Below are 16811 nucleotides of genomic sequence, written 5' to 3'. Positions count from 1 at the left end.
ATGAAATATATAAAAGAATAAGAAAAGACTAAAGGATTATCCACAGGACTGTGTGTGCAGATGAAAGCTTGTTATTTTAATTAAAAAGTTAAATGGAAGTTAATCAAACTTAGAATCTACAATGTAGCTAAAAAAATGTCCACTCTAATTTGCAATATATTACAAATAAATCATGTAAAGCCGTGTTTTGTTTTTTTTTTTTTTTGTTGTTTTTTTTTTGCATGAAAAACCTTTTTGTTTTCTTCATTTTTATGTAGTTTATATGTAGAAAATAAAATTGTAGATTAGATTGTGGACTTTATGTTTGCCAGCGGCCCTGGTTTAACTGTACTCTGCCTCCCGGGGTGATCCATTCGACTTCCAATCATAATTTTAAAAAGAGACTAATATAACTAATATGTTGCGTTTTGTTGGTTAAATTGATAAATGCCTTTTTAGTCTACGCATCCTAGCAGTGAAGGTGATGAGCAAATTAAACTACAAATCAGCTTTGAAATAAACGCCTGCTGGCCCCATGCTGTAACATGTAATTATTTCAGATGTGTTGGATCAAGAGGTTATAAAATATGCATGAGAAAACAGAGCTCGGTTGAAACTGACAAGTGTAATTATTACTCACTTGGATGGCAATTACTGGCCCAATTAAAGCGAAACTGTGCATTTAAACCAACAAAACGGTGACCTACTTCCGTTCCCCCCAGAAAATATATCAAATATCTCAACAGCATAATAAAAGCTAAACAGTCCTTGTGACTCAAACCTGCTTGGAAAAGCAATCACAGCTGTTTCTTTTTTTTTTTTTTTTCTTCACACTGAGATACACACACACGCATTCACGCACACACATATGTATTTTTGGTAGAAGAGTAAGCCCACAGGATCTTTATTCATGTCTTTTCAGCGGTGAGGTCACACTCTCTTTGGGGGACCGAGAGAAGGATCCACAATCAGATCAGTAGAGGGGTGGGGGGTTGGGGGGGGGGAGCAAGCAGCTGAGAGTCTTTTCCAGTATGGCCTAACCCTCCATAATGTGCCTGCAGAAAAAAAAAGAAAAAAAAAATCTCGTCTCTGTCTCACTTTGAATTTTACTTTTAGCTCAATTTTTGTCCCAAAAAAGTTAAAAATCTATTAAAATCACAGCAGAGAGTCTGATGCGAGAGGGGGCTCACAAATTGCATACAATACAACAGATCACAGTTTCGAAGGCTATATCACAGATAAAAAAAACACCTATGTACCATTTATTTAAGACGCACACTGATTGTCTCTTAGAAACTACATATTGATTCCTTATAAACACTTTTTCTTAAATAAAGTAGTGCATCCATGTCCACACAGTATCCTCATGTCTCTCTGCCAGCAGGTTCATTTTTTAAAGAGGTCTGCACTTCAGCAGGACTCATTGAAGTTTTAGTTCCGTGGCTGCGGTTGTCCTCAACAGGTGTTTTAACGCACAGAGGCACGCAATGATAGAGGTGGCTGAGGGGCTACAAGTTGTGAATGAAAGGGGGGGAGGGGGGGAATCTATATGCCAGCGCTAAAATAAATTAAACCTCTCCTTTAGGAGTACCGAAGACCACCGGGATAAAAAGAAAAAAAAAAGGAGAGCGCAGCCAGGCTCAACCAGTCTGATGTTGAGTTTTATTGAAGGATGGCTGAACTGCGTCTCATGTGATCGTCACTGCTCTGTTCACAGGACCTGGAATTTCCATGAGGATGTTTGATCCTTATAATCCAAGCAATCGGCATTGAAGTTCAGCTTCCATGACGCCGCTTGGTCCTTATAATCCAAGCAGTCTGCCGTGGAGTTGAAGCCCAGGCCGGACGTCCCGTAGCCCTGGGTAGAGAGGGACGCCGGAGACTGGTTCAGATGGCTTGTGACGGCGTTCGTGCTCATCGGGCTGAGAGTCGAGCCGGGCCCCGACAGCTGGTGGTGCATCGGAGTGAGGTAAGAGCTGCAGTCCATGCCCCCGAAGTAGGACGTCGACCCGGCGTAGCCCTGGCTGTAGCCCGAGGCCTGAGTGTAGGTCATGGGGTAGGACCGCTGCATGCAGGAAGAGGAGGTAGACAGGGGGTCCGAGAGAGGAGAAATAGACGCGGGGCTCCAAATGGACACCGGGGCGGTGCTGGTGGAGATGGCGGGGACTGTAGTGGTGCTAGTAGGGGGCGTGAACTGGCCGCTGGCCCCGCTCTCCGAGCTCACCTCCCTGGTTGGGGAACTTTTCTTTTTAGGGGGTCGCACCTTGTTTTGTCCGCCGTTCTGTTGTTGTTGCTGCTGCTGGCGACACTTGGCCCGCCGGTTCTTAAACCAAACCTTTAGAGGTAAGATAGAAAGGGAAATTATAATTTAAAAAATGGAACAAAAACAACAACAAAAAAACCCAAAAAAAAACAAAACAAATAAAACAAAACAGATTTTATTCGCATATTGGTGATCCCACCTAAACCTGTTATAAAAGTAGACAAAGGCTTATGCTTTCACTAAATTTAGTTTGACAAACATTGCTGGAATCTTTCTATTTCTTTGTTTCTTTTTTATTTCTAAATAATAAATCTGTGTTTTGTTTTCCATTTAAGTTATATAAATGAGAATTAATAAAAAAATAAAATAGTGACAATAAAAGTAGCAGGGAGCTAAATTATACATTTCCCCCAAATGCAGGGGAAGAACAAAAATAATAAATTATGTAGCCAAAAGATAGTTTTGTCTTCATAATTTATAACATGATACATTATAAACTTAGCATTTCTATATCAAACTTATTATTGTTTATTTCCTAGACATTAAGCTAAAATGAAGTTAATTAAATCTTTAAAAAAGAAGAGTGGAAACATAATACAATTATTTTCTCTATAAACAAGTAAAACACAAAATCTTGTTGTCTACAGACACTGTTGTTATTCATAATTACGAAGATAGACATAAATAAATGTTGTTACATTTTAATAATAAATTAACACATCTATTGCCCAATTTAGAACACATGTTTCTACCTCATGTCACTAACATTTGAATTTCATCCCTTGTGTTTATGGTACAAGATGTCAAATGAGTGCAAATTATTATTTTTAATTATCCCTAACAGTTATTTGCAGACATTTACAGAATATGTTACCTTAAATATGGCAGAGTAACTTATTATTGAAAACAATTATGAAATACTGCAATAGTTTTTCTTCCACCATAGATTCGTTTGTTTTCTCACCTGTACTCTGGACTCAGGTAAGTTGATTTTCAGCGCCACTTCTTCGCGCATGAATATGTCCGGGTACCTGGTTTTGGCGAACAACGCCTCCAAAACGTCGAGCTGTGCGCGCGTAAAAGTAGTCCTTTCTCGCCTCTGTTTTCGTGGCGTGGCTGCAGGCAAAACAGACATATTAATTCACTTAACACTGCCTACGGATGTGAATAAGATGCATAGCACCCAACTAAAATGTTAATTTGCGACTGAAATAATCTAAACGCACGTTTTGTTTTTGTGTGCGTAATTACACACAAACCGTTCATAATGAGTGCAAGCTTTCAAATAGAGTAGATAATTATTTTTAAAAAAATAGTTAAATATTAAAATTTAAATACAGAATTACTAATTTTCTAAATAGAATGTAGTACAATGTAGATTTAATATTGAAGTGTTCTGTTTTCAGAATCGACCAATTTGTCAAACAGGAGGGGAAAAATACATATTGGGTGTATTATTATTGTTTACGTCAGAGTGCTTTAATTGTTTTGAAGGTAAAACGTGCATTTGAAGAAAACTTGCATTGCTGAAGTTAAAAAGAAAAACAAACCGAAACCCACCTGGATAACCCACTGATGGATGCAAAAGGTCCATCCCGGAGGTTGTTAAGCTCAGGCCATTGACTGTGTAAGGTGGTTGCTTTAGATACGACATCATGCTAATGTTTGTCTGAGGGCTGAAGTTGGAGAAAATTTTGAAAACTGATGTCGCTCCGAAGGCGCCCCTCGTGTCCTCTCTGATCTCCGTGGGCTCCGTGTTACACCGGGTACCTGTTCCAAAATAACAGAGAGCAGATGTGAGCTTTATTTCCCCCCTGCACGTATATTAGCTCAGTTTACAGCGTGTTTGTTGTCCAAAGACCCACGTCGCTTCTCACAAAGCTTCCAACGCACCTCCAGCTGCCCCTACCACTATACGACCCCCGCGCCCCCCTCCAATGAAGGGAAACAAAGCACGGGCATCAGAGCTGCAACAAGTCACTTAGAAATTTAATTGAACTCGTTATTGCTTGTTTAGACAGTTAAGTGAAAAACTGGAAGTTGATTATGTCTGAAATGAATATCTCTTTGTTTTTAATTCACGTGGACAAATTATATAGACTCATCCACAGAAAAAAAAGTAGGGTTCGCTTTAAATGCTTTAATTTTCTGACAATGTTCAACACAGCTCTGCATTTAAATTGGATTAATCCACAGGAAAAAAAAAAAAGAGCACATATGCCTCCTCAGTGAACATGTGACTGTGGCGGCTCTTAAATCCGCGCTGTGATGTTGTCTAGTAAACGCGATCGTTGTCACTTCGACTCCAGTGACCCTCCGCCACCCGCTATCCCCACTGTGCCTCTTGATTAGTTGCATCTTCTCCCTCTCTATCCAACGGTTTTAACCCCCTCATCCCAATCTGTCACACTTAAACACACACCAGCCCGTCAACCAGTTGCTCTCCTACACTCGCTCGATAATAATAATTACCCGCTCGTCCAACGAATAATTATGATAAATGTAGTGCTGCTGATGAATTAAGGTGGTAATTCAAGTGGCAACCAGCTTGAGCTTCTGCAGGCTCGAAAAAAAAAAAGCCTGAAAATTAAATACAGTTTGATTTTAAGATTAAAGTATGTACTGATTTTCCCCTCCTCGTTCTATCTAAGTTAAAAATAAAATTAGTAACTTCGCATCCACGTGCTTTCGGTAAAGAAGCAGGTTGAAGATATTAAAAGTGACATGTTGGTTTATTGGCTGCTGAATTATTTATTTCTGCAGTCGCAGGAGGCGCAAGAGGCCCCGGATTTTTTCTTCATATTCCTTAAATGTACTATCATCAGTATTATAGTTTTCAGTAGATTAATCTTCCATTCTTATTTTGTTTATGTTAAAATTTTACAAACAACAATTGTGATTATTTTATTTTTTCAAAATAGGAACTTTGCTTAGCACAGATGCCACAAATAAAATAAATGCAAATAAAACAAATTAATATAATGAACTTAACAATTAAAAATAAAATGAAAAACAAAATGAAAATCGATTTCAGGGATAAAAAACCCCCCAACTAAATTAATCGTTTACATTTGTTTTGATCGACGATTGCTGGATGTGCTTTATGCTTCTTCTTCTTCTTCTTCTTCTTCTCTAACCTGACCTAAAATACTGTTGCTCAAAACAAAAAATAAATAACAAAATAAAGAAAAAAGTACAAAAAAATCTGTTGTACAACACTGACCTTTTTAATTAATCATTATTTATTTTGGATAATAATAATAATAATAATAATAATAATAATAATAATAATAATAACTTACCCTGGCATTTAGGTGTAGAATTTGCTTCTTTTTTTCTTGCTTCCTCTGTTTGAAGGAAATAACAAAAGAAAAAAAACTGCGCAGAAGTCAACGAGTCCGATACACAAAATCTCCAAAAACCAAGCAGGAGCAACCTCCCTCAGCCAGCTGATGAGAACAACAGCACAGATAAAAGTTGAGCGATGAGCGCAGCATCGGGCTCTGAAATGACGCTAAAGGCGGCGGTGGAGCTGCGGAGGAGGCTGCGTGTGCGCCTTTAGGATTTGTTCAGACTGAAGTGGTTTGAGTTAGATTTTGTACAAACCGCCAGCCAATGGGGAGCCCGCAGAACTGAGCTGAGGTCCTTCTCTGTCTCCGTCTCTCACACTGGTGGGAAGCCCCGCCACCCCTCCTCCCATTCCCCCCGTCACTTTTTTTTTCTTTTCTTTTCTTTTTTTTTCGGGGAACAAACGTCTCCAGCTACTTTTTTTTTTTTTGACGCACGGTCCTCAGCCAATGGCAGCGAGAGGACGACTGACAGCATCCCCATCCCACCTCAGAGAGGCTGCGCTGAAGGGAAGTAAACTGTATGCCGGTGGATGATGACACCAGACTTTGTTAATGTTTATTTATTCTTTTACCACAAGTTACTTTATATCATGGAGAGAAAGAGGAGAGAAACCTTTCATATAAAGACTGACTATGAAGAGTTTCCAACAAATAGAGCAGAAGGTGACGTTTTATGCAGATGCACCGATCAGACGCAGTCTTATTGCTATCTGAAAAATATCTGATTCAACAGAAGGATGGAAATGTGTGTGTGTTTTTAAAAAATCTAATCAAACAAGAAATTTTAAATAAAAGAGGGACTAATCTGAAGGGTAAAAAAGTAGGAGGGAGGGGATCTATTGCTGGGCTCTCACATTCCAGTGCGTCGCAGAAAAAAGGGGGGATTTAGAGCGACTTATTTCCTTTAAATTGTCCTCCGGTCCGCAGAGCCAGCCAGTCTGAGGATCTTGCAGGCCTGCGTCGAAATGCACCGGGGATCAGACCGAGGAGCTGGTGGGGTTTCATCTGGGATGGATATCCAGGTGAGGACAGACGATGGAAGAAGTCGGAGAAAGGGACCCGGCTGAATCTCTTGATGTTACCTTATTTATTAAGGTAGGCCTCTTTAATAATAATAATAATAATAATAATAATAATAATAATAATAATAATAATAATAATAATAATAATAATAATAATAATAATCGTGGTTAATTATCCTGACTGTCTAGAACAGATGTTATATTTTGAGCACCAACAGTCTCTGAGGGACAAAGAAAATCCTCCTTTGCGTCACTTACGTTTTTGAACCTGTGTGCCCATCTCAAAATAACATGCTGAGGGTTTTTGTCACGGCTTGGTAAATGTATCATCCTTAAGAGGCTTTTTCTAACACCTACACACACACACCATCTCTTTCCCTCACACACACCTACACACCCTCTCTCTCTCTCTCCTTCTCTCTCTCTCTCTCACACACAAACACACACACTCGCTCTCTCTGCAGCGTCTGCACGGACACACCCGCTCCCTTCAAACAGATTTGAATATTGATTTAGATTTATAAACACAGGCAGAGCGTGGATTTTTTTTTTTTTTTTTTACTCATTTGTCATTTGCATCCCTCTCCCTCTCTCTCCCTCTCTCTTCTTCTCCCTCTTCCTGCGTGGCTCCTGTGGAAAGGGCCAGAGTCAAAGGTGTCGTGACAGCTGGGAGGAATGCTTTTCACCCAGAGCTGCACACAACGCAGCTCACACACCCAGAACAAACTTCATAAAGTCAGTGACATTTCTTTTGACAGATTTCGATCGGAGGAGGTGCGTTCAGATATCCAGAAGTTGGATTTGTCTTGGATCTGAGAAGCAGAGAAAAGTTTTGCTGGTGGGAAAAGCTGCACCACATGCAGGTAGGAGTCTTTGCCTTTTTATGCTTTTCTTTTATTGTATCTTTTTCAAAATTATCATTGACTTCAACAAAAGCAAACTCTTTAATTTTCCATTAATTTGGTAATTTGGATATAGTGTTGAGATTTACATTGTACAGTAAATGGAATATACACTGATACATCAATTAAAAACAATAACCAAAATAATAATAATAATTAAAAAAACATGCAGTTGTTTAATAATTGGTAAAATATACACTAAACTGCGGAAATGACGTACGGGTTCATTTTGTTTGATTTGTTGAAGAATATAGACAGATGGTGTTTGTTGCCCAAGTCGTAATATAATATTTTATCTTTTCCTCTAAAATTACTTTGACAATGTAAAGTATTTTTTTTAAAAGTGTGTATTTTCTAAAATTGTATTTGATTTTAAAACATAGGTGGAAATTAAAACACAACAAAAAGAGGAAATAAAATATATCCCAACTTTATCGTCAACAGTGTGGGCTGGATCCAACGAATACTGCAGTGTACAAATGCAAAATATTATTTATCCTTGAAATAATATTAGCCACAAATTTTAAGTAGCTGACAGCTTTTCTTTTCACAACTTTTTGTAACTTTTCCACACCTGGATGAAGTTTCAGTCAGAACGCACATATTTACCTCTTTCAAACCACTTTATAAACTCCCGATGTCTCAAACAACTCGGACATATATTTTTCATTTTAATGTAAAAATACATTCTATATGCAGAATGCCTTCTTCCGGGCCGCTTCATTATAGCAGCTGCATGGTAATGGATCCTAATGCGAGACGTATTCAAACTGCAGCGTGGAGAATGATGATGTCTGATGCTGTTATCTGCCGCATCTCACCGTTTAAAATCGCTAAATAAATTATTAAAGTGCAAAGCGAGGCCCCTCCGCGGGGACTTTGTATCTTAAAAGGACGTTTAAAGGGAGAAGCGGCGGAGCGCCTGCGGCGGGCTGCGCTCCCACTGACTCCCGGCTAATTGACGACGAGCGGCTTTTATCTCCGCCTGCGCTGCACTCAACCTGAGGGCGAGGATTTTTTCCACCGGGCCGCTCCAACCTGTGATTTCCGCCTGTTAATGCGCGGCCACGCATCTTTGGAAACTCACCGCGCAGGCTTGCCTGTTTGACCCCCTGTTTGATAGTCTTGAAAGGAAGAAGAAGAACCCCCCCGCTCCCCCCTCCCCAAAAAAAACATCACATTTTCAGATTGGATAATTGCAGGCAGACAGCCCCCTTCTCCCTCTCTTTGCACTGTGCGTCAGTTGAAGTAATCAGCATTTTATGGAATAATTAGATGTGTAGTTTTAAAATTAAATAAGAAGAAAACCTCTACATCTTGAAAGTAGTGCATTAATATAAATTTTCTTGCATACAAAAATAAAATAGAATAAATCTAACATCCTGCCTTTTTTATTACCTCCCAGGCAGCTTTCATCTCTTTCAACCGTTTTCTGCAGCCCTGACAGATATTCGCATGGCTGCATATGAGGAATGTGTTGGTTCAATATATTATAATCTTTAAAAAAAAAAAAAAAATCTAACAAATCATTTATATAATTATAATTTGGAATTTTTTTTCTTCTGTTACTGGATAATTTAGAGTCATATTTGTGGAACTTAGAGTATCTAAGATGCTCAGAGGGAAAAGAAAGAAAGAAAGAAAGAAAGAAAGAAAGAAAGAAAGAAAGAAAGAAAGACAGATAGATAGATAGATAGATAGATAGATAGATAGATAGATAGATAGATAGATAGATAGATAGATAGATAGATAGATAGATAGATAGATAGATAGATAGATAGATAGATAGATAGATAGATAGATAGATAGATAGATAGATAGATAGATGGTTTTTAATCCCATTAATAATGTTAATGGGTTAATTTGTAACTATAACATGCCACAAGATTGTGTGCAAGAGCAAACAGCTGCGTTATGCATTAACAGTAATGGTATGTGGAGGTTATCATGCTTATTAGTAGTAAAAAAAAGTGTTGATTGTCTCCAAAAACCTCAATCCATATATATTTTTCATAATTCTTAACATTTTGAAAACTTATATGTTTATCTACTGACTGATTTAATGCAGATGTAGAATAAGACGGAATCTTGTCTGAACTTATATTTGATCAGCCTTCAAAGTTTGATGGATAAATTAAACTGTTGCTTTAAATGATCTTTGTAAAGTTCCAATAAAGAGTTTATCCTGCTGAGTTACCTTATCTTAAAGAAGCTGAACCTTTGTGTAATGTAACATGCAAGTGACCCCAGAGGTCATCAGGATGCACCAAGCCCCCTCCCCAAGGATTAATGGGGTAAAAAACTCTTTTCAGTGTTTGTTTGAGGAGAGTTTACTGGCACAGCCGAGTGCAGGCATCCAGTATACAGACATAATGTTTCCACATTAAGTACATCAAGCATATCCACTGCTTGCAATGTTCACTTAAAAAAAATGAAAATAATAAAAAGTGGATGCTTTTCTATTAATGTCTAGGATGTGTTTAAATGTGGGACCTGTTTGTGTTTACCAAGTTGGGTTCTTCTGTTAATATGGCACACTTCTTCAATTACTGCCCTAATTGCTTGTGTTGTGTTTATGCAGGAGTTTGCAAACAAACAAGTTGAAGCAGTGAACACAGTCGACGTCCACTAGAAGCCAAGGTCAAGACGGTGTGACAGAGACAAACAAGCAGAGCGAGACTCACACTTATGAGAACCGTCTGAAGGAAGCTTTGCATGAAAACGTCCTTTCAATGTTCAACTTTAAAACTCTTAAACAGTTTTTTTTTTCTGTAATTGCTTGTGACTGAAACATAATTAATTGACTGTGACTGGTTTTGCAATTAAACTTCAATGCGAAAAACCATTGTTGCTGCTATTGTTGAAGGTTTACTCTGTCCCTCTCTCTCACCATTAGTAGCCCCTCTTCCTGTGTGCTCTGAGGAGGCTGCACGGCGTGGTAAAACCTGCCCTGCAGACCGGACCTTCCCAGTCTTCAAAGCAGGAAGAACTCAATGCAAGGGGGATTTGTTCAGGCTTATTTGGCAACCTAGGATTTGAATTGGATTCTTGGAGGCATTCACGACACATTTGAAAAATGTTACATTGTGCGATTTTGTGTGTAATCCCCATAATAAATTTTTTGAAATGGTCACACAACTGTGAGTATTCATGATTCATCGAGAGGTTTTCTTGTCTTGCCTCCCAGGGGTGAGGTGTGTGCTGCCTGCAGGGAACTGAGGAGGGGTTGAGATGCAGTGCATTCTGTGGTTTTTAACCTTTTTTCTAAAATATTTAGTTTATGTGACCTGAATATGTGATAAGGTCACAACTATCCTAGGACCCTCCTCCAACAAAAAAAAAAAAAAAAAGCTACAATCCTCTTATTGGATGATATATTATTGAAAAAAACTGAACATGCCAACAAATAATCCAGCAGAGAAATCAAAACAAATTAGCCCATGTATTGTTATGTGTGAAAAAGTAGAACAACAAATTAAAACAACTTTTTGTGTGCAATATAGGACACAAAATGGAAATGACAAAGCCAAAGAAAGCCAAGAAAATAAATGAAATCTGTCAGCATTAATAACTGGTTTAGTCCTTACTGATGATATATGAAAAAGGTTTCTCGTTACCATGATACCACACATGAATCCTTCCATGATGGGTAAAAGCAACGAGCTCTTTCAAGACTTTTGCAACCTCATTATTGCTGAACATACTGACTGTAGTTGGTTTAGATGTATTTCTGAACATCTGAATGCTACAGTGAGCACCATTGGGACCATTATTCAGAAGGGATACAAGCATCAATTCACCAAAAACCAGCCACAGCGGGGACTCCTCAGAGGATTTCCTCCAAATGAGTCAAAAGAATAACAAGAAGAGTTGTCCAAGAGCCAAGATCCTCTTGCAGAGCGCTTCAGAATGACTTGAAAACAGTAGAAACAGGTTTTCCATGAAAATATCAAGTACTGGACTCAACCACTAAGCCTTCTATACAGACTCATTGCGTAAGACTCCACTGCTGAAATAAAAGCATGCCGAACCTTGGTGGAAGCTTGATGCAGAAACTTTGGAAAAGCCAAAAGAGATTGGGAGAATATAGTCTGGTCAGAGGAGACCAACGTTTAGTTATTTGGATCTCTTGCACTAAAAATGATTTATGTACAAGTTTATTCTCTTAAAAATCCATTAACATGCCGTTAACCAGGGTGTCCACAGTCTTCACAGTTAAATAAGTCAAATATTGACCAGAATTAAAACTAAGTGTATTTTGGTATCCGAACTCTTGTGGTCTGGTGTATGTAACTCGATAAGAGCAAGAGAAATCAGGGTGTGTGTGTGTATGTATGCGAGAATCGGCACTTGTGCCCTGTCCAAAACCCACTTCGCTTTGAATGACACTTTGGCGATGCCCCCAGCTCCCGACTTCGACTTCTCAAGCGCAGTCCCCTGTCAGTGCCAGCTCTGCCAATTCCTCTCATGTCTTTAATATCTCTCTTTGGGCCTTCGGGTTTTGCCAGTGAAGGCTCCCCCTTTGACAGTTGGACATCGCCGTCACATTCGGGAGACAGCGGTGGGTGTTTGCAGGGTTCCCAGCCCTCTGGGCCTGCGGGGAATCTGTGATGGCTCGCCTGTCAGCCGGCCCCTCCCCTGTAATTAGGAGAGTAAACACAGCGTCTGGCTCTGCTTGGGGGATAAGAGGGAGGGAGCAGAGGAGGGGACAGTCCGGCTCCTGTCCTGTTGCTAACTTGAGCTGTCCAGGAGCAGATTTGGACAGACAGAGCATCATTTCCATCCTGTCAAACCTCAGAGAAAAGGGATGAGATGTGGAGAAGTTGCTAAATGTATCCATACTCATGATTTGCTACAAGAAACCTTGTTGAATTATACTGGGATTTTTTGTGATAGACTATCACAAGCTGTGGTAATACAAGAAGAAATGGCTATAAATTAAAACCTGTGCAACCAGTTGACTTCATCCAGACAGCCGTGCATTCATTCATCCATTTTCTCTCAGTTATCAGAGATTAGGTTCTTGGGGTAACAGGTCCAGAAAGGCAATCCAGACATCTTTCTCAGCTTCACTTATTCTGGGGGAACCCAAAGTTTTCCTCGCCTCGAAGGGAGATACAATCCCTTTATCAGATTCTCAACTGGGACCTCCTCCCATCAGAGGAATGGGTTTCAACAAACTATTGACTGACGGAAGCCAAGAACATAAAAAAAAAAACATTTTTAAAGATGAAGTATCATTTTCCTTTCCTGAACAAACATTTGCTACTTTGTGTGGGTCTACCCTACAAATACATACAAGTTTGCTGTTGTTAGCTCGTTAGAATATTAAGGGACACCATTGTTCTCTTTCATGCGTTATATCACATTAACTCATTTTCAAAGAGTAAAAAGAAATAATAAAAAAAGTAAAACAGTGAAGACTGTGTGAATGACAACTTTCTGTCAGAGTTTGTTGTGATCTTAAGCAGTATAGGACTCCAGCTGGTAAAATAAAAACAGCCACTCAGCCTTCCTCTCTCATTCCTTCACCTCTCTCCTGGTTGCTGGGGGGACTGGTTAGTGGGTACAGGAATGCGTTGAGGGTTGCTGTAGAGGCTGTAGCTCTGGACCTGCTTTGGAGAGGAGGTGGGGGCAACGTCCCACCCTACCCGAGCCACCGTACTCTGCCTAGGCGGGGAGGAGGGCCGCGGGAATGCTGAGACCAGGAGGGGAAGAATTTCACCAGAGGACCTGCCAGAGAAATGTCATGCAGCGAGCAATGAAGAGAGCAACCTAGACAGAGAGCAGGAGGAACAGAGGCCTCAGCCAAGTGAAACGCAGCCTGTCAGTGTCATTTTAGGTTCGCAGGATACTTACTGATGATGCGCCAGTAGCTGGTGGCCTCACAGACACCGTGGCACCAATTCTGACTCGGATCTTTCTCCACCTCATCAACGTTCTGAAAGAACAAATTTGACTTCTAATACATCTGCCCTGCTTCCTTCTCATGTCTAACCCAGAATACTGATGTGTGAGTTTTGCAATCAGATGGTGGGCATCGGTGTGAGGCACAGAGTACAAAGGGAGGCTCGGTCGAAGGCCTCAGACCACTTGCCAAAGTCTTTATGGCACCCAGAGAGCCATGCTGCAGCATCATGGTCCACAGCATGGAAAGACATGGGGCAGATGGGTGCAGTGCAGCAGCTCAACCTTCCCCCTTTCTTCTCCAAAATGTAAGTAAACAGTGGTGGGAATGGCACAGTGTGAGAGGGTTCACGGCTGAAGCAGAAAAGCTGTTGGAGGAGCATTTGGGGGGCTGAGAGAGAGAGTGGGAGTAAGAAACTGTCTGAGGTGATGGTGGAGGGGAGTCTTTGGGATCCTGTAAAGACGAGGGAAAGCCAGTCCCCCCTCCCCCCAATCACATCTCTTTGAAACCCAAGAGCAGGGGCACGAGCCCAGCGAGGAGTGGCAGTGTGGCCCAGCGCCTGGGCAGACAGGCAGTCACCGCGCTGGGCTACCGTCCAGCTAGCCTCTCCTGGCCCCTTCCCACTCAAGCCCACCCCGTCTGTCCCAGGCTTATGGGAGTCAGGCAGCTGACCCCCAGCGAACACACCGAAGCGCCGTCTCATATCCTCGGTTGAGTTTGAAACAGCGGCAGTGTCCCCCCGGGAGAGAAGCCCTGCAGGGATGAGAGGGGGTTGCTTCCCCTGCGCTCAGGCCTCTGGATGACGGCCCGAAGTGGTCTGCTGCTGACGATAACCCCCACCTCACCATCAGGCCGTTCTGCCTTCAAGGCCTGTGCAGGTCCACACATCCCCATGGCAACAGTGGCAAGGCCGTCCACACAATGTGAGTGGGCATTGAGCCAAGTGATGCCAAACTGGGATGAGGGAGAGAGATTTCGAGAGAATGCTCAGTCCAGAACCTTTTCACCTTTGTTTTGTCTCAAAGGTAATCTTGTTTTTGGCTCCAGTGATTTAATATCACAGACCTGATCAGGACTGTCATTGAACATTGGTCAGAAGAGACCTTTGTGATGTTCTCCAGCACTGCTGCATGTCTCTTAAACACCAGCAACTCTCTTTGCTGTCTAAAACTGTGACAGACAGCTAAAAACTACACCCTGAATAGGAACTGGACTGATACCCCCCCCCCCCGAGTTCTTAGTTGTGTGTTTAAAGAGACGTCGTCACGGAAATATTAAGCCGGCGTAAACGCAAGTAGTTTGATGACATTCACAACAAGCAACTAAAGTTGGTTGCCCACCCCCTCTAAGCCACCAGTAAGACACTGTATATGAGGGGATGGATGGTGTTTACTGAGAGGGGATATCTGCTGTTTGTTTTGTTGCTCTGCTTTCCGACCGTCAACACGACACAGATTTCCTTGAGTGCTGTTTGAAACGCGTATGCGTGCGTGCCATGTGCTATATTTGCTGATAACAGGATTTGCTCGAGTTGTAACTCACCAGTTGAGGAAGGTTAATTGTCAGCGAGAGTAGTAGAATGGCTACATGCAGTAATTATTAGTCTAAGTTGCTTTATTATTTAATGGTGCTAATTAGGCATTAACAGTGCTCTTCTTTTTGGATCACAACTTCAAATGCATGTCAAATTGCATGAAGTTCACTCTGACATCCATTAGTGGAACGAAGGGAGTGGTGTTTTGTAGATGTCCTTTGCCTGTTCATTATTATGAAACGGATCTGTTCTCAAGGTATTGATCAGAAAACTAGCAGTGGGGATTTTCAGAAATGGCTCATTGAAGTGCATCCTTATTTAGAACAATACATTTTATGGTTAGCAATTTTCTTTTGTTTGTTTCCAGGACAAGATGTGAGCAAAAAAAAACAAACAAACAAACAAAAAAAATATTTATGTTACAGCCACAGACATCAGTGTATTATATTGGGATTCAATGTTATAAATCAATGTAAACCATCGATTAACTGTGAAGTGTGTGTTTTTTTTTTCTGCAAGCAGAAATCTAAAAAGTGTGGCATGAATTCTCAATCGGTCCCTTTTACTATCATGTGCTTAAATAAAATTGCCTAATTGTAATATAAGCACGAGGAATGTAGTAAAATTATAGCATAAGGTTCCAAAAGGTTTGCTAGAGAACATTAGTGAAGAAATGGGATCATCACGAACACCAAGGAAGACAACAGGCAGACAGGGAGGAAAATGTTTAGAGCAAAGTTGAGTCATACAGCAATATCTCAAGTTCCGAATATCTCAGTGTTCAATTGATCATCTGTAGATGAAAGAGCATGGGAAAACTGGAAACCCACCGAGACATGAATGAGGAGATATCTGCTGTTTGTTTTGTTGCTCTGCAAGAGGAGCAGCAAACAAAGAAGCATCCAATAACCTGGTGGTAACTCTGCAGGAGCGACCAAAGCTCAGGCTCGTTGGCACGTCGTTACTGGAGTTAACAGCACAACTATTGGTCATAGACATCATAAATCTCACCTTAGTAAAAGAGAGGGGAAAAAATACTTTTAGACAGTGGTTTAAGAAAACATGCTCGCAGTTTGCCAGAAGCCATATAGGAGATGTAATTAAGACCATGGTGCTCTGATCAGGCAGGACTAAAACTGAACTTTTTAGCGAGCATGCAAAGGGTCATGAGTGGAAAAAACAACAACAAATCCTCTGGTAAAACATGGTAATGGCAGCATTATAACGCTGTGTGATGCTTTTCTTCAGCAGGTGAAAGGAAGCAAAGCTACTTTGAAGGTGGATGGAGTTAAGTATAGGATAACCCTGGAAAAAAATGTGTGAGACATGAAATCGGGTCAGATGTTTACCCTAAACTTAAAGGAAACGCTATTAGGGAACGGTTTAGGTAAAGAGCCTTCATATGCTCTATAATGGTCTAGTTAAAGTCTAGACATAAATCAAATTGAGAATCTGTGGTAGGTCTTGTAAAATGATCTTCACAGATTTCACTTCACAATTACAGACTACCATATGTTGGTCTATTCCTTTAAAATCCTAATGAAATGCGAAAAATATGAACCCTGTAAGAATTGTTTCTCAGTTGGACCACTAAGTGGTGTATGATTTGTTTTGAGGTGCACCCATGCGGATAAGACTGGCATGAATCTGGCATAGAGGTGAGGGGGAAAGTGACAAGGAAAGAAAGCAAGAGATCAAGGCATGACTGCCAGTGCATGTCATTGCCCTACACCCTCATCAAATAGCCCCGTGCTGCTTACGCTGCTGACCAGACGCAAATTAATTTGGACGCCTGAAAGGACCGCAGAGCCCGGGACTCATCTCTGCCCTTTAAAAGAGAAAAGACACCAGCA

At 40.8% G+C, this 16811-nt stretch overlaps 1 protein-coding gene across 1 annotated transcript; it reads right to left on the bottom strand.

Annotated features, from left to right (window-relative positions):
- Positions 1–1522: 1522 nt before the first annotated feature.
- On the bottom strand, positions 1523–4374 carry otx2b (orthodenticle homeobox 2b). The gene is made up of 3 exons (XM_014987069.2): positions 3803–4374; positions 3207–3358; positions 1523–2314 (listed from the first exon to the last, which is right to left on the bottom strand). Exons 1-3 carry the CDS (start codon positions 3897–3899, stop codon positions 1691–1693), a joined length of 873 nt encoding a protein of 290 aa, XP_014842555.1. The 5' UTR covers positions 3900–4374; the 3' UTR covers positions 1523–1690.
- Positions 4375–16811: the final 12437 nt, after the last annotated feature.

This window comes from Poecilia mexicana, unplaced genomic scaffold (genome assembly GCF_051168715.1).
Source record: "Poecilia mexicana isolate PSO_F unplaced genomic scaffold, ASM5116871v1 scaffold_22, whole genome shotgun sequence".
NCBI lineage: Eukaryota > Metazoa > Chordata > Actinopteri > Cyprinodontiformes > Poeciliidae > Poecilia > Poecilia mexicana.
This window is presented reverse-complemented; position numbering and strand designations above follow the sequence as displayed.

Bases quoted from the DNA above. Each gene is read 5' to 3' on its own strand.
- otx2b (XM_014987069.2), bottom strand. From the start codon at position 3,899: ATGATGTCGTATCTAAAGCAACCACCTTACACAGTCAATGGCCTGAGC. The intron at 3,359-3,802 runs GTGGGTTTCGGT...TTTTGCCTGCAG, and splicing joins TCCATCAGTGGGTTATCCAG to CCACGCCACGAAAACAGAGG. The intron at 2,315-3,206 runs GTGAGAAAACAA...TTACCTCTAAAG, and splicing joins TACCTGAGTCCAGAGTACAG to GTTTGGTTTAAGAACCGGCG.